We start from the raw sequence: 22,525 nt of genomic DNA on the forward strand, positions 1-22,525 counted from the left end.
ACGTGGGACCAGGGACGCCGGGGAATGGTCAGAGGATGCAGGAGACCCTGGGGACGCTGTCGTGGGTTCTTGGTTCTGGTGCAAACCTCACAGGACAGGACAAATGACCTTACTTCCTGCTCCATGTTAGGCCACCAGAAGCGTCTTTTCAGGAAGTCCAGGGTCCTCCGAGCTCCCGGGTGGGCGGTGAGAGGGGAAGAGTGACCCCACTGGAGAACCTTGGCCCAGGCTTGATGTGGGACGTACAAGAGGCCCGGTGGCCCCGTCCCAGGACCGGGGTCCTGGCGTTGGGCTCGTCGAACAGCCTCCTCAATACCCCAGCGGACAGGGGCCACAATCCGGGACACCGGGATAATAGGCCCGACTTCATTCTCCCTGTTAGTGGCAGAGAACAGCCTGGACAGTGCGTCAGGTTTGGTGTTCTTGGAGCCGGGACGGTACGAGAGGGTGAAGTCAAACCGACTGAAAAACAGGGCCCACCTAGCCTGTCGAGGGTTCAGTCTCTTGGCTTGCTGGAGGTACTCCAGGTTCTTGTGGTCAGTCCAAACCAGGAATGGATGTTGCGCTCCCTCCAGCCAGTGCCTCCACTCCTCAAGGGCCAGTTTGACCGCTAACAGTTCTCGATCCCCCACATCGTACCGGGACTCCGCAGGACTCAGGCGGTGGGAGAAGTAAGCGCAGGGGTGCAGCTTTCCTTCCGAACGTTGAGAGAGTACCGCGCCGACACCACTGTCCGAGGCGTCCACCTCCACGATGAATGGTTGGGAGGTGTCCGGGAGGACCAGAATGGGTGCCGTGCAGAAGCGGGCCTTGAGGTCTTTGAACACCTTTTCTGCCTGAGGAGACCAGCCATAAGATCCACCTGTCCCTTTGGTGAGGTCTGACATGGGTGCTGCCACAGAACTGAAGTTCCTGATGAACTTGCGGTAGAAGTTAGCGAATCCTAAGAACCGCTGAACCTCCTTAACGGACTTGGGAGTAGGCCAGTCCCGGACGGCCAGGGTCTTGGCAGGGTCCATTTGGAGTTGGCCTGTCCGTACAATAAATCCCAGAAAGGAGACCTCGGGAACATGAAATTCGCATTTCTGGGCCTTGGCGAACAGATTGTTCTGTAGCAGCCTCTGGAGAACCTGGCGGACATGGTGGCGGTGCTCCTGCATGGTCTTGGAAAAGATAAGGATGTCATCGAGGTAGACAAAGACGTACAGGTTAATCATGTCCCTTAAGACGTCGTTGATTAGGGCCTGAAAAACAGCTGGTGCGTTGGTGAGTCCGAAGGGCATCACCTGGTATTCGTAGTGCCCAGACGGGGTGTTAAAGGCAGTCTTCCACTCGTCTCCCTGTCGGATACGGATGAGGTGGTATGCGTTCCGTAGGTCCAACTTGGTGAAGACGGTGGCGCCTTGGAGCAGGTCGAAAGCAGTGGACATCAGCGGAAGGGGATATCGGTTGCGCACAGTGATCTTGTTCAGGCCCCTGTAGTCAATACATGGTCGAAGCCCCCCATCCTTCTTGCCGACAAAGAAGAAGCCGGCACCAGCAGGTGAGGTGGAGGGTCGAATGAACCCAGAGACCAGGGCGTCTTTGAGGTATTCCTCCATAGCCTTGCGTTCTGGCTGAGAGAGGGAAAACAGTCTGCCACGAGGAGGGGTAGTCCCAGGGAGCAAGTCGATGGCACAGTCGTAGGCCCGGTGCGGAGGAAGAACGGCGGCCCTGCTCTTGCTGAAAACTTCCTTGAGATCCCAGTACTCTGTGGGAACTTGAGATAACTCGGTGAGATCAGGGGGCTCGGCAGGAGACACAGGAGAGCTAGAGAGCAGACAAGAGGCATGGCATGCAGGGCCCCATTCCACAACCTGGCTTGTTACCCAGTCTATGTGAGGGTTGTGGCGAATAAGCCAAGGAAGGCCTAGAATAACTGGGAACTCAGGTGAAGGAATCAGGTGCAGGGATATTTCTTCCTTGTGACCTTGAGACTGGAGGAAGACTGGAGAAGTAACTTGGGTGACTCTTCCATCACCTAACGCTTGGCCATCGAGGGCAGACACAGACAGAGGGACTTCAAGAGGTGCAGTAGGTATATTGATGCTTTGGGCGAAGTGAATATCCATAAAGTTCCCAGCCGCCCCTGAGTCTATCAAAGCTTGACAAGAGTGGACAGACTCACCCCAGGAGATGGAGACCGGGATGTAGATTCCTTGACCAGGGAGTCCGGGAGAGAGGGTAGGCCCCGTCACAACCCTCCCTCGGCTGGACGGGGCGGTCCTTTTCCCAAGAGTTCGGGACATGATGCTCGGAAGTGACCAGGCTTGCCACAGTAGATGCAGCACTTGTTCCTCCTTCTGCGCTCCCTCTCAGATGCAGAGAGGCGAGTACGACCCACTTGCATGGGTTCTGGACAGTCACTGAAGGAGGTAGATGGTCTCCAGGTAGAGGTAGGGAGGCTGGGGGGGCTCAAGGCTTGGTGGCGTTCTCTCATCCTGTTGTCCAGACGAATAGCATGTGAGATGAGGGTTTCGAGGTCACTTGGGCATCCAATAGAGGCCAGACCGTCCTTGATGGGGTCAGACAGACCATGGTGGAAGGCTGACACCAGGGCAGTCTCGTTCCATCCACTTACTGCTGCGAGTGTTCGGAACGAGGTGGCGTAATCTGCGACGCTTCCTCCTTGCCGGATGGACATGAGCTTTCGGGCTGCGTCGGTACTGATGTCTGCCTGATCGAAGACCCGAAGCATCTCTTCAGAAAACAGCTGGAAATCAAAGCACTCAGGTCCCTGTCTTTGCCAGATAGCAGTAGCCCAGGCTCGCGCCTTACCAGCTAATAAGGTGATCACAAAGGCAATCTTGCGGCGATCCGTAGTGTAGGTGGTAGGCTGAAGCTCAAAGGTGAGTTGACACTGGGTAAGGAACTCTCGACACTCACTGTGCTTGCCGTCATACCTCTGTGGTGCAGGAAGGCTGGGTTCGCGAGGTGAAGAAGGCAGCATGGCAGGAGGCACTGGAGCAGGAGTGGGAGCTGGATCAGGAGCAGGAACTGGATCAGGAGCAGGAGATGCAGGCAGAGATGTCAGCTGTGCCAGGGTTTTCCCAATTTGCTGAAGCAGTTCCTCGTGGCGAGCAAGGGCCTCACGTTGGCTGGTGAGCGTACGTCCATGAGCGTCCATGGTCGCTCCGAAGCGTGTCAAAGCTGCCATAATTCCCTGAAGGTTGGCCGGGTAGACAGTTGAAGCAGCCTCTGCTGAGTCGGTCATGACGGAGTCTTTCTGTTAGGGTTTTGCTGGGATTCGAACCTGGTTCGTTGGTGTGATGATCCAGCAAACCCCCACTAGGCCACCAGGGGAATGACTCAAATGCAGAGGCGTGAGGCGGAAGTAGAAAAAGTAACAAAAGGTTTATTTATACTATGTACACTATATACAATCCAGGGCAAAACAAAAAAAACAAAAACAAAGAGTATAATTCAAAAAGAAAAAGGCAAAAAGGCAAAAGCTCAGAAGATCCACAAAACACAGTACAAAGGAAACTGGAGATAAACATAACAGCACAAAGACTCCGTGACAAGAGGACTGAACTCAGGGGTATAAATACACAAACTAATTAAGGACACAGGTGAAGATAATCAGGACAAACAGGCAATTAACAAAAAACACAAAACACAGGAACAGTGGCGGCCTCTAGAGGCCAAAATAAACATGACACGAAAAAGAAATAACAGCGGCCTCTAGAGGCCAAAACAGTCCTAGTCCTAACAGATTGTTAAACAGTGCAAACATCTGCAAAATATCTAAACAGCTTTCCACATAAGCCCTTTTTACACAGGTATTCCAAAATATTGGCGTAAAGAAGACACATCAATATTCCTTTAGTGATTTACACTGAACCAAATAAAGCAGGCATGAAGCCGCACCAGTGCGTGTTTTTACACAGCAAGCTGGCATTCTGCAACTAGAGGTGTGATGTGTCACAACAGCGTTTTGGTGTCTAGGATGATGTATCTACTTGTTGGAAATATGAATACCCTGAGCTTACCAGCGTTGCTTTCAAAATAACAGAGGGTGAACTGAGTGTTGAGGTGCTTTTCTTAACCATGCACATTTATACCATCTTCAAATACAAGCAAAGTTGCTGAGCATCATATGCAACATGTAATCACTTCCGTTATTCATGTTTAAGGGAAGTAATACTCTCTCTCTCTCTCTCTCTCTCTGTATATATATATATATATATATATATATATATATATACACACACAGTGGTGCTTGAAAGTTTGTGAACCCTTTAGAATTTTCTATATTTCTGCATAAATATGACATAAAACATCATCAGATTTTCACACAAGTCCTAAAAGTAGATAAAGAGAACCCAGTTAAACAAATGAGACAAAAATATTATACTTGGCCATTTATTTATTGAGGAAAATGATCCAATATTACATATCTGTGAGTGGCAAAAGTATGTGAACCTTTGCTTTCAGTATCTGATGTGATCCCCCTGTGCAGCAATAACTGCAACTAAACATTTCCGGTAACTGTTGAGCAGTCCTGCACACTAGCTTGGAGGAATTTTAGCCCGTTCCTCCGTACAGAACAGCTTCAACTCTGGGATGTTGGTGGGTTTCCTCACATGAACTGCTCGCTTCAGGTCCTTCCACAACATTTCCATTGGATTAAGGTCAGGACTTTGACTTGGCCATTCCAAAACATTAACTTTATTCTTCTTTAACCATTCTTTGGTAGGACTTGTGTGCTTAGGGTCGTTGTCTTGCTGCATGACCCACCTTCTCTTGAGATTCAGTTCATGGACAGATGTCCTGACATTTTCCTTTAGAATTCGCTGGTATCATTCAGAATTCATTGTTCCATCAATGATGGCAAGCCGTTCTGGCCCAGATGCAGCAAAACAGGCCCAAACCATGACACTACCACCACCATGTTTCACAGATGGGATAAGGTTCTTATGCTGGAATGCAGTGTTTTCCTTCCTCCAAACATAATGCTTCTCATTTAAACCAAAATTTCCATGTTGGTCTCATCTGTCCACAAAACATCTTTCCAATAGCCTTCTGACTTGTCCACATGACCTTTAGCAAACTGCAGATGAGCAGCAATGTTCTTTTTGGAGAGCAGTGGCTTTCTCCTTGCAACCCTGCCATGCACACCATTGTTGTTCAGTGTTCTTTTGATGGTGGACTCATGAACATTAGCATTAGCCAATGGGAGAAAGGCCTTCAGTTGCTTAGAAGTTTCCCTGGGGTCCTTTGTGACCTAACTGACTATTACATGCCTTGCTCTTGGAGTGATCTTTGTTGGTTGACCACTCCTGGGGAGGGTAACAATGGTCTTGAATTTCCTCCATTTGTACACAATCTGTCTGACTGTGGATTGGTGGAGTCCAAACTCTTTAGAGATGGTTTTGTAAGCTTTTCCAGCCTGATGAGCATCAACAATAATTTTTCTGAGGTCCTCAGAAATCTCCTTTGTTCGTGCCATGATGCACTTCCACAAACATGTGTTGTGAAGATCAGACTTTGATAGATCCCTGTTCTTTCAATAAAACAGGGTGCCCACTCACACCTGATTGTCATCCCATTGATTGAAAACACCTGACTCTAATTTCACCTTCAAATGAACTGCTAATCCTAGAGGTTCACATACTTTTGCCACTCACAGATATGTAATATTGGATCATTTTCCTCAATAAATAAATGAACAAGTATAATATTTTTGTCTAATTTGTTTAACTGGGTTCTCTTTATCTACTTTTAGGACTTGTGTGAAAATCTGATGATGTTTTAGGTCATATTTATGCAGAAATATAGAAAATTCTAAAGGGTTCACAAACTTTCAAGCACCACTGTATGTATATATATATATATATATATATATATATATATATATATATATATATATATATATATATATATATATATATATGTTTGTCTCATATATCATATAACATGTTTGTGTCTGTCAACCAAGATGGCATTTCAGGAAACAAGTATGTCACAGAAAACTGCGCTCGCAAATGGAGAGGAGAGAGATAGAATCAGAATGAAAGGCAACGAGGAAGAGAGGCGTGGAGAAACTTGTGCAAGTAACATGTTTGTGTGATCAGATGTTGGAGGAGAAAGTGAAGAGAAGTAAGGACTGATTTAAGGCAGAAAGTCATGCAGACCTTAGATGCCGTAGACAGGGATGTTTGAATTTATGCTGGTGTTGGAAAGAAGAATGTCAATTTTAAAAATGACACACCTCTGTCCTGCTGTGCTGGCCCTCCCTTTTACACAGATGTCAATTCCGACTCTGTTACTACCAATCATTCTGGCTCATTGGTGGAACAACACAGACCCCCTGTGCTGCATTCAGATGTTTTATACAGAATGCAAGGTGGAATAAAGGCCTAAGGTTTATGCCTTGAACAGGCTGTATAAACTAGGCTATATACAGCAATCAGCAGCATCTCTATACCCACATTCACCTCAAGAAGAATCAAGTAAGACTGTGAGCAAAGAGTCAGACAGGAGGCAATATTTACACACACACACACACACACACACACACACACACACACACACACACACACACACACACACACACACAAAGCCTTCTTGCTGTGAGGTGACTGTACACCACCATGCACAGGCATGCTGTCAGATATCATGCTGTCAGATCATGCTTCCAAATGCAAACCTGCATTTTGTCAGATATTATTATTACTATTATTATTATTATTATTATTATTATTATTATTATTGTTGTTGTTATACTATCATGCAGGGGCGTCACTAGACCCAAGACCATACTGGGGCACAAAAGGGGCACAGGAAATGTATGCGAGCGCGCGAAGCGCGCGAGCTAAAAATTTTGCACTATATTTATATTTTTTATATAATATATATTACATTTTATGTAATATATATTATATTTTATGTAATATATATTTATATATTGATATTTATATTTAGAAACGGCCTGCTTAAAACTAGTCACTAGAGCTGTAAAACTCAAAATGATTACGAGGACACTGAATCCAGGTCAATCATTTAATAATAACAGTATGAATATTTGCAACATTTGTGATAATAGCAATGTAATACTTATACTGTTGGTAATATTGTAAAAGAACATATTAACATACAATACAACACCGCCGAGTTTTTAAACTCAACCAAGAGTACTTAATGGCCAACAGTATTCACACTTGATACCTTTTAAATCACCAAACATATCTTTGTAAGCACACGCATTTTCAGCATTGAACATCTCTAAACACAATCCAAAAGCCTCTAAAAGCACCACTGTGTGTGTGTGTGTGTGTGGGCTCGCGGCTTGCCACGTTGCAGACGACGGAATGAATGCAAACTTTTCAATATCCCTTCGTTTCAAACAAAAAATCAAGACAACACGAAAACAATGTCCCAACACATATTAATTCTACAGCGTTACAAAAATGACAGTGGAATTACTGTCTACTAACCTGTAAACAGTTGAAAAACACGGAGAGATGGTTTCCCCTGCTCTGAATTTCATTGCATCTGAGGGCTGCTGGAGTCTGCGGTCCCCATAGCAACCAAGATGTTACTCATGTCACGCGCACACTTTTTTCACATTGCTTAGTGTGCGCGAGGCCAGCCAAAACTACCAATGTAAAAGCATTGTAGATGGTCTTCTTCGCGCATCGGTTAGCCTACCCCACGTTATGAATTAATTAAATTGCAGCTATTCCCAAGTTTAAAATTCAGAGCGTTTCGTCACTGGATTTTTTTTACTGGGGCACTACAGATCTATACTGGGGCACGTGCCCCAGTAAAATACCCCTGGCGACGCCGATGCTATCATGCCTCTTTCTTGATAAACTTGTGTGTGTGTGTGTGTGTGTGTGTGTGTGTGTGTGTGTGTGTGTGTGTGTGTGTTTTAGTTACATAAACCTGCATGAGTCTGTTTATGTGTGTTACTTTGCACCTAAAAGCATTAAATTAGGTGTTTCCAAACAATTTACCACTGCAACATCAGCTGATTAGAATACTGTGCTCAAGGTCAAGCACATAAGTATATCTACAGTGGTGCTTGAAAGTTTGTGAACCCTTTAGAATTTTCTATATTTCGGCATAAATATGACCTAAAACATCATCAGATTTTCACACAAGTCCTAAAAGTAGATAAAGAGAACCCAGTTAAACAAATGAGACAAAAATATTATACTTGGTCATTTATTTATTGAGGAAAATGATCCAATATTACATATCTGTGAGCGGCAAAAGTATGTGAACCTCTAGGATTAGCAGTTCATTTGAAGGTGAAATTCGAGTCAGTTGTTTTCAATCAATGGGATGACAATCAGGTGTAAGTGGGCACCCTGTTTTATTTAAAGAACAGGGATCTATCAAAGTCTGATCTTCACAACACATGTTTGTGGAAGTGTATCATGGCACGAACAAAGGAGATTTCTGAGGACCTCAGAAAAAGCGTTGTTGATGCTCATCAGGCTGGAAAAGGTTACAAAACCATCTCTAAAGAGTTTGGACTCCACCAATCCACAGTCAGGCAGATTGTGTACAAATGGAGGAAATTCAAGACCATTGTTATCCTCCCCAGGAGTGGTCAACCAACAAAGATCACTCCAAGAGCAAGGCATGTAATAGTCGGCAAGGTCACAAAGGACCCCAGGGTAACTTCTAAGCAACTGAAGGCCTTTCTCACATTGGCTAATGTTAATGTTCATGAGTCCACCATCAGGAGAACACTGAACAACAATGGTTTGCATGGCAGGGTTGCAAGGAGAAAGCCACTGCTCCTCAAAAGAACATTGCTGCTCATCTGGAGTTTGCTAAAGATCACGTGGACAAGCCAGAAGGCTATTGGAAAAATGTCTTGTGGACAGATGAGACCAAAATAGAACTTTTTGGTTTAAATGAGAAGTGTTATGTTTGGAGAAAGGAAGACACTGCATTCCAGCATAAGAACCCTATCCCATCTGTGAAACATGGTGGTGGTAGTATCATGGTTTGGGCCTGTTTTGCTGCATCTGGGCCAGGACGGCTTGCCATCATTGATGGAACAATGAATTCTGAATTATACCAGCGAATTCTAAAGGAAAATGTCACAACATCTGTCCATGAACTGAATCTCAAGAGAAGGTGGGTCATGCAGCAAGACAACGACCTTAAGCACACAAGTTGTTCTACCAAAGAATGGTTAAAGAAGAATAAAGTTAATGTTTTGGAATGGCCAAGTCGAAGTCCTGACCTTAATCCAATCGAAATGTTGTGGAAGGACCTGAAGTGAGCAGTTCATGTGAGGAAACCCACCAACATCTCAGAGTTGAAGTTGTTCTGTACAGAGGAACGGGCTAAAATTCCTCCAAGCTGGTGTGCAGGACTGATCAACAGTTACCGGAAATGTTTAGTTGCAGTTATTGCTGCACAAGGGAGTCACACCAGATACTGAAAGCAAAGGTTCACATACTTTTGCCACTCACAGATATGTAATATTGGATCATTTTCCTTAATAAATAAATGACCAAGTATAATATTTTTGTCTCATTTGTTTAACTGGGTTCTCTTTATCGACTTTTAGGACTTGTGTGAAAATCTGATGATGTTTTAGGTCATATTGATGCCGAAATATAGAAAATTCTAAAGGGTTCACAAACTTTCAAGCACCACTGTATGAAATACAGTATTTTGCTGCAGAATAAGGAAAGCTACTGTGACTTATCTTGCTTCATTTTTTACAGTCAGCTCTGTTCTGCTGAACTTTTCCCTTGGAAAAAATGTTGTCCAGTTTCCAAGATAACATCCTGTTTTTATCTTATGATTTTAAAATTCTGAAATGACTCTATATATTCAAACAGAATTAAAATGGTAGTTAAAAAAATGAACAGAAAGAAAAGGGGGAAAGCAATACAGGTACAGTGAGCCTATTTTTGAATATACCTGTATATGAGTATATTGCTATCCTTGGCCTCTGCTCTTGGGGTCTGGCCTATACCATGTGTTTTATTTACTAAAAGTTCGCTAAATAGGAGCTCATATTCTTAAAAAAACGCTTCTAGAGAGCCTTAAAACATATAGCATGTTTAACATTATATATGATTTAAAAAAAAAAACATGTATCTGTGCTTAAAAAAAATAAGGAAATGTACCCAACAGCTATAGTAGTAAAGAGAAACACAGGGAGTAGGGTATCAAACTTGTAAAATGATCACATAGTTATATATAAGACAGTGACTTGACCCCTGGTCATCCCATTATGCATGGCCTACACCAAATGAAAACTGAGGAAAATTCCTGGTGGGAATGAATCTGTGGGCCAGCTGCTAAGCCCATCCTGTCCTCTCACCAAGGTGAGAGTTGTGAGGGGGCTCATCACTCACCTCCAGGCCAGCAGGACTCCTAGTGCTGCAGCTGTAGGGGGTTTTGCACAAGGCTGCTGCCTCACTCTTTAGCCACAAAGAGCCCCATAAAGAAGGGAGGGACTGTCTTGTCTCACAGAACTGAAGGAAGCAAAGTGTCGGTGAAGTACATGTATTTATTTTACAACAGCATGTTGTCATGTACTTAAGTATATAAAATTACTTAAGTTTGCTTGTCCATTTAATTCCTTACTACCTTCCAAATACTGATGTTCTTACTTGTTTGTTTCATTTTTACAGATATTTAGTTTGAACTTTCTACTAAATCAACTGCTAGCAAAAAGATGGGTGCGTTGTATCAACCACCATAGTCTCATAATCGCAAAATAATACAAAATGAAGCGTTACTGCATTTCTTACAACTTTACTTCTATAAAATCCAATTCCTCTTGCTCATTAAAATTCCTACAAATTTTGACAGAGACCTGCCTAACTTATAGTGAATAATAAATAGAATGAGGTGTCACTATTTCATATGAGAGAATGCTTGCCACAGTAGTAGCTTCTGATGAAGCAGTGCAGCAGTGCTTGTCTTTGTCATGTGCATGTGGATGCTTTAAGCATAAAGGAAATGGGCCTTTTGGGTAGATTGGGCTTACCCTGTGTACTGATGTTTTGAAGAGGGGGAAACCAAAGGGCTTTACAGAGATCACAGTCTAATTCTATCCATATGAATGACCTTTGAGAGAAGGGGAGGGGACATTCAAGGTAGCTGTAGCTAACTTGGATAACAACCTAGCACTGTATTTAGAAAGATGACCATTTTGTTCCTCATTCATTATAGCACAGCAGGATAGCCTGGGAAAAAACATGGTATCCCTAAAGGCAAATAGGCAAACTGAGAGGAAGAACTATTTGACAAGCTAGTGAATTTGTGTGAGAAGAAAGAAGGCTGTGAATAGATGTTATTAACTTTGAATGAATGTTATTTTGTCTCTGATATCAGCCCCCCTACTAGGATAAATTATGATGTCAAACAGTTAGAATAAGAGCAACAACATAGATATGTATGATTACCTATTAAATAGTCACAGATGAAAAACAGTTATAGAGGCCTCACTAAAGGTTTATATATATGGACAAAGGACAAAGTGCATGTCTCTTGACTCCTGGATGGTTAATATTAAAAATTTGACCATGAATGTGCAAATGAGTGCCAGCATGACTAGTAACAATCATTGATATTTTAGTGGCTACAAATCTACCAAATGAAGTAGTTCCTGAGTGTTAGATTAGTGTTACAAGGAAACACAAAACATCCTATCAAATCCCATATCCCTGTCTCAGTCTCCTCAGGATTCAGACCCCCACTGACTGTAGTACAGGATCATTCATCTGCTCAAGCAGGTCAGCAGATTTATGGCATGTCCCACTGAGCAGAAGAGATTAGCTTTGTATTAGGGGAAATAGCTAAGGGGTAAAACCCATAGATAAAGGTGGCTGTGAATCACGTCAGGTTGTCCCTTTTTGCAAATCACAACTCACTCTAAGGCAAAGAGTCTTTTGTTTACCAAATATAGGCTACTATCATAAACAGCATGTCAGTTATACCACTATTGCATGTGGTCAGAACAAGGCCATGAACTGAGCACAAACTAATCCATTGCCTTGTTTAAGTGGGATTTTATACACCAACACGCTTTAGGGTGTTTCTCTGTCCCTATTCCACAATGGAATGCGTATTAGCATTAGTGCTGTCTGCATATCAAAGTAACCTAACGCTAAATCAACGTAAGGGCAATACCCAGGGCAAAGTGCAAAGTGTGACACATTAATCATATCAAAGTATGTCTACTAAAATGATCTGTAGTGTATTACTAACTGAGCCCTCATGTTGGCTTTTGTTCCATACATTCCTTCTTTAACTTTGTAAATTTGGAAAGCTGCTCTTATGGTTATGCCGCTCCGCATAGGAATGCATTTTCATGCAATGCACTTCGTTATAAATGAAGTTCAATTTTTGGGACACTTTACTTATAATGAAACTGACAGATAGTCATCCATCCATCCATCCATTATCTGTAACCACTTATCCTGTGCAGGGTCGTGGGCAAGCTCTAGAGCCTATCCCAGCTGATTATGGGTGAGAGGCGGGATACACCCTGGACAAGCCAAATTATCGCAGGGTTGACACAAAGAGACAAACACCAATTCACATTCACACTATGGTCAATTTAGAGCCACCAATTAACCTAACCTGCATGTCTTTGGGGGAAACCGGAGCACCCGGAGGAAACCCACGCAGACACAGGGAGAACATGCAAACTCCACACAGAAAGGCCCCTTTCAGCCACTGGGCTTGAACCCAGGACCTTCTTGCTGTGAGGTGACATTGCTAACCACTACACCACCGTGCCTGACATATAGCCATCCATCTTAAAAAGTAAAGCAGAAAATATGTCATTTATTTGGTTAATTTATTAGAATATTTAAATATATGGTTTATGGTATGTACAAAAGGTAGAAGTATCTATAACCTACAAATATTACAGAAAAGTGCAGGGAAGTCTGATGTAATCCTGTAATTGTGTCCCCAAACACTGCCGCAGTCATTTTGGTCCTCGAAGTCTGCGTCTATTATGCCCCTGACCACTTTGTCTCCGTGCACAAACATACTTTACTACAACCTGAGTACAGTTCTCGCACTTCACCGTGCAGCACCAGTGGAACTTGCAGTTGCAGCTGCTCACTGTCTCAGTGCGGATCTCCTCGACGCGCAGGCCGCACTCGTGGCACAGCCTTCTGCAACTGTGCTTTTCCCACTGTGACAGATTCTTTCCACTCTGCAAACACTCCCTGCCTTCCGTGCCGTGAAGTCCAAGGCTCAAATTTTTTGTGCAGTAATCAGGGGAATCCTCCAAATAGATCAGCTCGGCGCGTGAGATACTATTGAACGCGTCCGTGATCGCACCGCCTCGGTTGTCGGCGCTGTTTCCCGCACGCATGCGCCGTTTGTCCAACTCAAGTTTGTGCGCTTGATCATGTTTTACTTTCAGATAATTGCCCACATCACGGAACTCGGCCAGCTGCATCCAGCACGTCTGCATCGCGCAGCTCTCCGACATGCCGTGGCATCGGCAAATCCTTTTCATCGTCGCTTTTACTGCCTGCAACACATATTTTATGAGACGTCAGTGGATTCTAACAATTTTAATCCTTGTGGTCATAAAAGATACAAAATTGGCCAGAACGTACCAGACGGCCTGCCGCGTTGTTATGAAGATTGACAGCAGCACGAGCATCCTGTCCAGTCTCAAATGCGTCCACATATTGCTTGGAGATCCTCTCACCAAAGTCCACATTATCACTACAACCTCCCCAAAGCCAGCCACGACCCCCTTCACATGAGAATTGATTAGCCACTAATAGTTTCATAACCAGTGACAATTGCTAGATAATTTGATCAAAACTAGAGCAGTGGCTACAATTATCGACAGTCCATAATTATGAACACCTTTTCAGATTTACCAATAAAAAACAAATTTACAAAGGTGAGTTTCAGTTACAACAGTTATTATTGGTTAATTAATCAACAAGAAGACCCCCCTTGGCCTTTGATCTTGTCATATGATGACACAGCTCGTTACCTGAGATGGAATTTTTTTTAGCATGATCAGCAATTTGAGGAAAACCTGGACATTATCATCACAGGTAAGCATGGTGGAAAGATCATGGACATGTTTTTACTTATCAAATTCACTGATATTTCATGATCTCCTTGTCGAAACCTACTATGTTTCTTATGCTTTCATTTGACAGTTGCGATTTTGTATCTAAACGTGCGTTTGAGAAGTCACGTGAGGTGTCAGTGATAGTGATCACTTTCACCGGTTTCCACCATTATTGAAACCTTGTGGAATTATATGACATTTACAACTGTTCTGTATCGATTTTTGTGTAACATTGTTGAAGTAGATAAAGTACTTAAAAAAATAAAAGTGCTGTGATTTATAATATTTTTTTCCTGATTCATAACAGAATGGAATGCTTATAGAGTATTTGGAATCCATCCATCCATTATCTGTAGCTGCTTATCCTGTTCTAGAGGGTTGCAGACAAGCTGGAGCCTATCCCAGGTGACTTTGGGTGAGAGGCGGGGTACACCCTGGACAAGTCGCCAGGTCATCGCAGGGCTGACACAGAGACAGACAACCATTCACACTCACATTCACACCTACAGTCAATTTAGAGCCACCAATTAACCTAACCTGCATGTCTTTGGACTGTGGGGGAAACCAGAGCACCACACAGACACAGGGAAAACATGCAAACTCCACACAGAAAGGTCCTCGCTGGCCACTGGGCTCGAACCCAGGACCTTCTTGCTGTGAGGTGACCTTGCTAACCACTACACCACTGTGCTGCCTATTTGGAATCCTATTGCAATAAATAGAATTAGACCAGAATTAAATTCCTGGCATATAAAAAATTACATGCTTGAAATATTCAGATTTTTCTATTCCATTCAGGGAAAAAATTTTGTTGTAAATATTGTAAATATCTACCACACATTACAATATCAGTAGACATTTTATATTTTGGTATGAGGAATGACATGCAACCTTTGACCTGACTTTTCATGTGGTTACAGTGTCAACTGCCTGTTGACATTTATTGGTAAACTACAAAACTAGAAATTAATACAAACTACGAATGATTAACAAAATATGATCTACGAAAATACTTACAAAGTGGGTAAAAAGTGGAACAAAAAAGATTTTCTGACACAGGTTCAACATTATCAGTTCATTTGTTTACAAACATTAGAATTACTTCCTCATTCACGTAACACTGACATCGATATATTTATATAAAATATATTTTGTAGTAAATATAATATCACATACCGATTATTATATTTTTTTAAATAAATGATCATCTGGATACTGCGGCGGCATGGTGGTGTAGTGGTTAGCGCTGTCATTAGTTACAGCCATTTGACTGATGTGTGACAATCATATTGTTTATAAATCTCAACATGTTTTTTTTAATAATTATTCAGTTTCACAATCTGCTGAGTAGTTATACAAATTAGCACAAAAAAATCTAAGAACTCTATGAATCTATGAACAAGCAAAACGGTTTTTGAGGCTTTTTAAAACTGGATAACCAAAGAATGGTTCATGAGATATGGCCCAAAACATAAATGTGGACAATAATAATAATAATAAAATTGTGGGGGCAGCACGGTGGTGTAGTGGTTAGCGCTGTCGCCTCACAGCAAGAAGGTCCGGGTTCGAGCCCTGTGGCCGGCGAGGGCCTTTCTGTGCGGAGTTTGCATGTTCTCCCCGTGTCCATGTGGATTTCCTCCGGGTGCTCCGGTTTCCCCCACAGTCCGAAGACATGCAGGTTAGGTTAACTGGTGACTCTAAATTGACCGTAGGTGTGAATGTGAGTGTGAATGGTTGTCTGTGTCTATGTGTCAGCCCTGTGATGACCTGGCGACTTGTCCAGGGTGTACCCCGCCTTTCACCCGTAGTCAGCTGGGATAGGCTCCAGCTTGCCTGCGACCCTGTAGAACAGGATAAAGCGGCTCAAGATAATGAGATGAGATGTGATCATCTGGATGTTGATAACTGTGGAACGGTGTTGATAACTGTGAACAAAGGTGTCGATAATTGTGGAACGGTGTCACGTGATCTGATATGCTAAGTAATCGGGAATCAACTCATTTTTTTCCCAGTGGAAGTTTGAGTGATTATTCATGCATAATTCACGTTTTGAAAGTCTTTTCTACTTTTGCAATGGCCAAAAGATCTTTAACTGTAGCCGCCGCTCTACTACTTTTTCATGTCCAAAAGCTGCAATAATTATCTCAAGCCGCTTTGTCCTGTTCTACAGGGTCTCAGGCAAGCTGGAGCCTATCCCAGCTGACTACAGGCGAAAGGCGGGGTACACCCTGGACAAGTCGCCAGGTCATCACAGGGCTGACACATAGATACAGACAACCATTCACGGTCAATTTAGAGTCATCAATTAACCTAACCTGCATGTCTTTGGACTGTGGGGGAAACCGGAGCACCCAGAGGAAACCCACGCGGATAACATGCAAACTCCGCACAGAAAGGCCCTCGCCGGCCACGGGGCTCGAACCCGGAACCTTCTTGCTATAAGGTGACAGCGCTAATCACTACACCACCGTGCCGCCCAGCTGCAATAATTTAAATTTTGTAAATAGGAAATAAACTAGGCCTATAACTATTCAAATAAACAATGACATGTTTTTCATTATTCTTACCAGTTTTACCATTCCTTGAGTTGTCGCATCCACAGTTGTCGAGATCCCCAAGGCTACAGTTTCTGGTTAAAGTGTACATGACACCAGCTGCGCTTATCGCGTGGACAAACGAGATCTCTCTCGTCGCTATAAAGAATACACAGGAAGTCTAATTAAAGTGACAGCTGGCCTTACGGTAAAGACCATCGATGTAAGTGTACAGCCGTTTCCTATTTTTACATCTTACCACTTCGGAGCCGTCTGTGAGTTGAGAGGTGAAACATACTCTCCGGACAGTTCCACCTGTCCCACGCAAACTGGTGTTTGCACTCCTGCATTCCGTTTTGAGCTCCAGCAAGAACACTGCTCGTATAGCTTAAATAAGCCTGCCGATCGAAGAAAAAGAAGACTTGCAAAATAAAAAAATCACAAATAATCCTAGATATGCTTTATATGGAACGTAAATTTAAATTCTTGATTAGACACCTCATCATTACATGGTCGAAGTGGAGTACAACCACTTAACCTATAGTAAAGAACAAGACACATTCCTACTTACTTTTGGTCCAGTCATGAGCAAATTGTTAACTAGCCTAAAAAGCAGAAGAAAAGTCAAATATAGTAGAAGCAGCGTTCGGATAATTATTGCGATTAACTAGAAACGTTTGCATATCCCCCCCCCCCCCCCCCCCCCCTTACCATGTGTGCCCTAGGAGGGTTTTGTGATAAATAAGGGCTACAGAGACCCAGATAAAGGATGAAGTCATTTTGCGAGATCACGTAGCTACCAGAGTAAATGATGAAGATCTTCTTTCAGTTGAAACTGGTTTTAGAAATTTATGCAGTCCACATCGGGGCTGATGAAGGGGTCACCTTTTGTTATAGAATTCCTGGCATGCTATTGGTCCACAGCTGTCAACGAAGTGGAGGAAACGCCTCTAATGAACTTCAAAGGATATCAATATCAGCATGTTTATTTCTCTCTGCGGGCAGCAGGGCATGATAACTCATAGTAATGCAGATCCAGGGACCCTGGTGTTTTACACCGTGCTCCGGTCAATACACTTTTTTTGTAATTCATAAATAATAATAATAATAATAATAATAATAATAATAATAATAATAATCACTCCACACAAAAATATATGTACGAAATATTTAATGCTTTGAAAATATACATTTAATGATGAAAAATGACAACAATCAACCCCTTGTCCAGTAAACAGTGTCAAGCAATATGTGTCAGGAATTTAAGAAGTTTACGTGTTCATAACAAGGAGCAATTGCAAATCAGTGAACTGATATTAAGAACAAAAAGTGCACATATATAAGATAAGTACTGGAAATGAATCAATTTAGGAAGTTAATCAATTAATCAGGAAAAGAAGTCCAAGTTAGGACTTTCATTTTCTTGATTTAACTTTAAAATAATAATCAGTATGTACAAATATACACTTTGGGGTTGACAGATGGGAAGACGGGATTAACTACGCAGACGCTGCCTCCTTCGTGAACTGTTACGTGATCGACTGCGCTTATTCCTTTTTGCACAAATGTTTTTTGTTACAAATTGTGTGCACTTCTCACACTTCACCGTACAGCACCAGTGAAATTTGCAGTTACAACTACTCACTATCTCTATCCTCTTTTTCTCAACTTTTAGGCCACACTCATGGCACAGTCTTCTGCAGCTTCGCTTTTCAAACTGCGACAAATTATTGCCATTCTGCAAACACTCCCTGCCTTCAGTCCCGTGCAGTCCGAGGCTCAGATTTTTCACACAGTAATCTGGGGAGTCCTCCAGGTAGACGAGCTCGGTGCGCGCGATGCTGCTGAACGTGTCCGCGAGTGCGCCGCGGTTCTCAGCGCTGTTCCCAGCGCGCATGCGTCGCTGGTCCAGCTCAAGCTTCTGTGCCTGGTCGTACTTGATTTTCAGGTAGTTACCAACTTCCCTGAAGTCAGCCAGTTGCATCCAGCACGTTTGGACGCTGCAGCTTCCGGACACGCCGTGACACTTGCATGACCTCTTCATCGTCATTGTGATAGCCTGAATGGCGACAGAGGGATCAATATAGTAGTCTAAATTGCGTAGCATCACTGAAATGTCATCGAACGCATTCGAAGTGGCATAGCGGATAAACACTTACATTGTTTAACAGCTGCATGTTAGTAGGACTAACCTACATATACTATACTTGTACATCCATCCATCCATTATCTGTAGCCACTTATCCTGTCCTACAGGGTCACAGGCAAGCTGGAGCCTATCCTAGCTGACTGTGGGTGAGAGGCGGGGTGCACCCTGGACAAGTCGCCAGGTTATCACAGGGCTGACACATAGACAGCCATTCACACCCACGGTCAATTTAGAGACACCAATTAGCCTAACCTGCATGTCTTTGGACTGTGGGGGAAACCGGAGGGAACCCACGCAGACACGGGGAGAACATGCAAACTCCACACAAAAAGGCCCTTGTCGGCCGCTGGGCTCGAACCCGGACCTTCTTGCTATGAGGCGACAGCGCTAACCACTACGCCGCCCTAAACTAATATCAATTTCCACAAAAAGAAAGCGACATTATTTATACTTACAAGTCTGCCAGCCTCGTTGTTGTGACGGTTCACAGCAGCACGTGAATCGTGGCCATTTTCGAGAGCATCTACAAACTGCTTAGAAATGTTCTCGCCGAACTCAACATTATCACTGCATCCACCCCAAATCCAACCTCGACCTCCTGCGGACACACAAATGCAGAATGAACTATTTCGACTGCAATGCATGTGTTATTTTGTTATTATGTACATCTTTTCTGCCTATTTGGGGCTAATCATGCTTACCAGTTTTCCCAGTTTTGGAGTCATCACAGCCACAGTTATCGAAGTGTCCCAAACTGCAGTTCTTGGTCAGTGTATACATAACTCCAGCCGCACTTATGGCATGTACAAAAGCCGTTTCTTTGGTTGCTTTAAAAAAATTAAAAATAAAAATGTTGATTCAAATAAAGTTCTTGACAGCACAAATAGGCTGCCTGAGACCAAATATGGAGACTATGATGATTTGAAAGCCGATACTTTTTTGGGGGGTAATATTTAATGTTTTATTATGGTCCATACCCCTTCGCAATCCTTTATGTGTTGACAGTTGTAATTCACTTTCCGGACAGTTCCACCTGTCCAGTGCAAACTGATATTTACATTCCTCAATGCCGCGCTGTGCCCCTGCTTGCACGCTACTCGCATACCTAAGATATGCCTATAGAAACAAACAAACACGTAAATATCACCCAATTACTGCACTTTACTGCATGCATGCAGCCACTGGCAGATTGTAGCAGTTTGAAAATATGGATATGAAAGTTCATGAATTACCTTGGGTCCTGTCATCAGGAAGTTATTCACTGACCTAGAGATGGAAAATAAAACAGCGCAACATTAAACATATTTTCTGTTATGTTCGTAAAGTGATAACTTCTAATAAATCAATAAAATATGAACAGCCTAAATCAATATGACTGTACCATGCTGCTGTGGACGATAAATGACAGCATAGAAACAGGACCAAAGATGTGAGGAGCTGGCAAGAGCCCATTGATGCCAGTACGACTTCCGAGTCTTCTGGGATACCCTCTTTCAGTGACCCAAGTCTCAAATACTGATGGAGTAATCCAGAAAGAGATAGGAGCAATTGACGGCGGGCTCGAATGGCCACGGTATTTATACCTGTCGCCGACTTCGAATGACGGCCTTTTTCCAACTTTGACATTTCACTGCGAAACCTAGTGATTCGATGGTGATTTGTTCAGACGTAGGAAACAGCAGAGCAGCCGCACTTCAAAGTGACACTTTATAGCCTCTTTATTCTACTCGTTATATTCTGCTTTTCTCCCATAGACGAACATTTAAGTTATTATTATTATTATTATTATTATTATTATTATTATTATTATTATTATTTAAAGATCCAATTAAGCTGTGTTAGTATGTACAGTGTTGTACATATGAATTAGCACAATGTCTGTTGTTTAATGGAGGTGTTGTGTAGTCCACTTGGACAATACACAGCCTTCTGATTGTCAGATCTTGAATTTTTCATTGAGATTTTCCTTTGATTTCGCAGGCGCATCGCATTGTCCTTAAAGATTTCTCATCATTCAACAGATACGTTTTTAAAATTTCATTGAGATCTTGGAACTAACTTGGGAATTAAATTTTAAAGCTATAATGTTTCTCTGTTAGCTCATGAATGAGGATAGCATGCAAATGGATGTTCGACATCGTTTAAAAAATTCAAAACGGCACGCTAAGGGCATATAAATAACATCAACGACTTTCTCACATGGGTGTTAATAGAATAGGCTGGGAACAAATCTGGTGCGAAACTGCAACATAACTCGAATGTTCAAGCCTATTTCTGTTGATAATTCACAACCCTGTCACCATCAAAAATATATTGGATATTTACGTTTATGGGTAGGAAATTAGTTGTATATGTTACTGTCGTCAGTATCCAAAGAACAGTTTTTCCACAGCAATAAAGACTAGTCAAATGTTTTGCAACCTCTCAAAATTTCAATATTGTAAATTGAAACCCAACGAGTGAAAAAAAAAACGCTATCCCTAGGGGATAAAGCATGTAGGCATAGATTAATTGGCATGGGAAAATCGACAAAATTATTTTGCTTTTAACTACTTTTGATGACTTTTGCAATTATTTCTATATGGAAATGTGACTTCATATGGGCACTCATGAAAAGATTAATTGCAGAAACCACAAATCATGAGCCAATCAAAATCATTTTAAGAACAGAACTGATTTAATAATCAGACAATGGATGAGCTCTAGAGCCACTTGGCTCAGCCCGTTTCAGACAATAGTGGGACGCGCAAGTGAGGATAATCCGCACTAATTGGTTATCGGCGACATCAAGCTCTCACAGAGGCTGAAACCCAAACTCCCACACCTACTTGTCAAAAAAACCTAAGGACCTGTTAAACCATGATCTTACGCCCATTGAGCTGTAACATGCAAACACTTATGCCGACAAGCCATCGTTTTTGAATGGATTTATGGGGCAGCAAAGTGAAACAATAGTCCAACACCCGAGGCGTTTTAGAGTTATCGATTAAGTGACAACAAGTTTATTCTGGGTAGAAAATTCTAGAGAGGTGTGATGGAGGAGCAATCAAGGGGAACTAGTCGTCTATACACTCAACAAAATTAACTGGTGTCTGAGCTTACCTTGCAGCAAAAGTTTTTCATTTTAATAAAACACGGCGAAAAACTTAATTAAGTCAAACTGATGGCATTGTGCATTGTGGTACTGCTTTGTAGTTCAACAACAATGCAACTTGTAATTAAAAAATTGATCTATGTTTGAAACTACTTTAATGTGCGTACCACAGCAAAGAGCACACGTGTATCCTTACTGGTGATTTCAGCATTATGGTATGGTGTAGCTATTAGCAACAGTCTCTTTTGTCTTCTCCATTGACCGTGCTCTTACTAGTGCTGATTTTTGTAGGCTGATAAGTCGGGTAATAAAATACAATAAATAGCAGAGACGTTGGCGTGAGTCTTTAGCCCAGACGGCCGAATGTGTCTGAACTGAGCACTGACGCCATGCTCACTGCGTGTTCATTAACCATCACACACAGTGCAGGCATCAAAGGCGACCAAGGTGCGACACCTCGCACGTCATTAGTAAACCATAAGGTGTGGATTGAAATAAATAAGCAGTCTTATGAGCGGTCTAATCTAACAAGGGGTGTGTGTGAGAGACTTAACTAGAGCGGCGGCTACAATTAACGATCTTTTGGCCACTGCAAAAGTAGAAAAGACTTTCAATACTTAAATTGTGCATGAATAATTACTCAAACTTCCACTGGAAAAACC

The 22,525-nt window shown here is 42.6% G+C and overlaps 2 protein-coding genes across 4 annotated transcripts; both read right to left on the reverse strand.

Moving 5' to 3' along the window:
• Nucleotides 1-12,964: 12,964 nt before the first annotated feature.
• LOC132890119 (protein Wnt-8a-like) lies at nucleotides 12,965-17,399 on the reverse strand. Its single transcript, XM_060926906.1, has 6 exons — nucleotides 17,332-17,399; nucleotides 17,192-17,225; nucleotides 16,880-17,018; nucleotides 16,654-16,779; nucleotides 13,611-13,753; nucleotides 12,965-13,522 (listed from the first exon to the last, which is right to left on the reverse strand). The coding sequence occupies exons 1-6, from the start codon at nucleotides 17,397-17,399 to the stop codon at nucleotides 12,965-12,967; spliced, it is 1,068 nt and encodes a 355-aa protein (XP_060782889.1).
• Nucleotides 17,400-18,115: 716 nt separating this feature from the next.
• LOC132890120 (protein Wnt-8a-like) lies at nucleotides 18,116-22,296 on the reverse strand. 3 transcript variants are annotated; one of them, XM_060926908.1, is made up of 7 exons: nucleotides 22,276-22,296; nucleotides 20,151-20,284; nucleotides 20,002-20,035; nucleotides 19,747-19,885; nucleotides 19,471-19,596; nucleotides 19,225-19,367; nucleotides 18,116-18,679 (listed from the first exon to the last, which is right to left on the reverse strand). In XM_060926908.1, exons 1-7 carry the CDS (start codon nucleotides 22,294-22,296, stop codon nucleotides 18,116-18,118), a joined length of 1,161 nt encoding a protein of 386 aa, XP_060782891.1. The 3 variants fall into 3 exon arrangements, with proteins under 3 accessions (XP_060782891.1, XP_060782890.1, XP_060782892.1); XM_060926907.1 differs by lacking the exon at nucleotides 22,276-22,296 and having other exon boundaries at nucleotides 20,151-20,395; XM_060926909.1 differs by lacking the exons at nucleotides 20,151-20,284; nucleotides 22,276-22,296 and adding an exon at nucleotides 20,353-20,369.
• Nucleotides 22,297-22,525: the final 229 nt, after the last annotated feature.

The sequence above is a fragment of the Neoarius graeffei genome, chromosome 8 (assembly GCF_027579695.1).
Source record: "Neoarius graeffei isolate fNeoGra1 chromosome 8, fNeoGra1.pri, whole genome shotgun sequence".
Taxonomy (NCBI): Eukaryota; Metazoa; Chordata; class Actinopteri; order Siluriformes; family Ariidae; genus Neoarius; species Neoarius graeffei.

Coding starts and splice junctions, on each gene's coding strand:
- LOC132890119 (XM_060926906.1), bottom strand. CDS start 17,399: ATGACTTCATCCTTTATCTGGGTCTCTGTAGCCCTTATTTATCACAAA. Junction 13,754..16,653: donor CTCAAGGAATGGTAAAACTG/GTAAGAATAATG, acceptor TCTCATGTGAAG/GGGGTCGTGGCTGGCTTTGG. Junction 13,523..13,610: donor ACAACGCGGCAGGCCGTCTG/GTACGTTCTGGC, acceptor TATGTGTTGCAG/GCAGTAAAAGCGACGATGAA.
- LOC132890120 (XM_060926907.1), bottom strand. CDS start 20,395: ATGTCAAAGTTGGAAAAAGGCCGTCATTCGAAGTCGGCGACAGGTATA. Junction 19,886..20,001: donor TCCTGATGACAGGACCCAAG/GTAATTCATGAA, acceptor TTGTTTCTATAG/GCATATCTTAGGTATGCGAG. Junction 18,680..19,224: donor ACAACGAGGCTGGCAGACTT/GTAAGTATAAAT, acceptor GTCGCCATTCAG/GCTATCACAATGACGATGAA.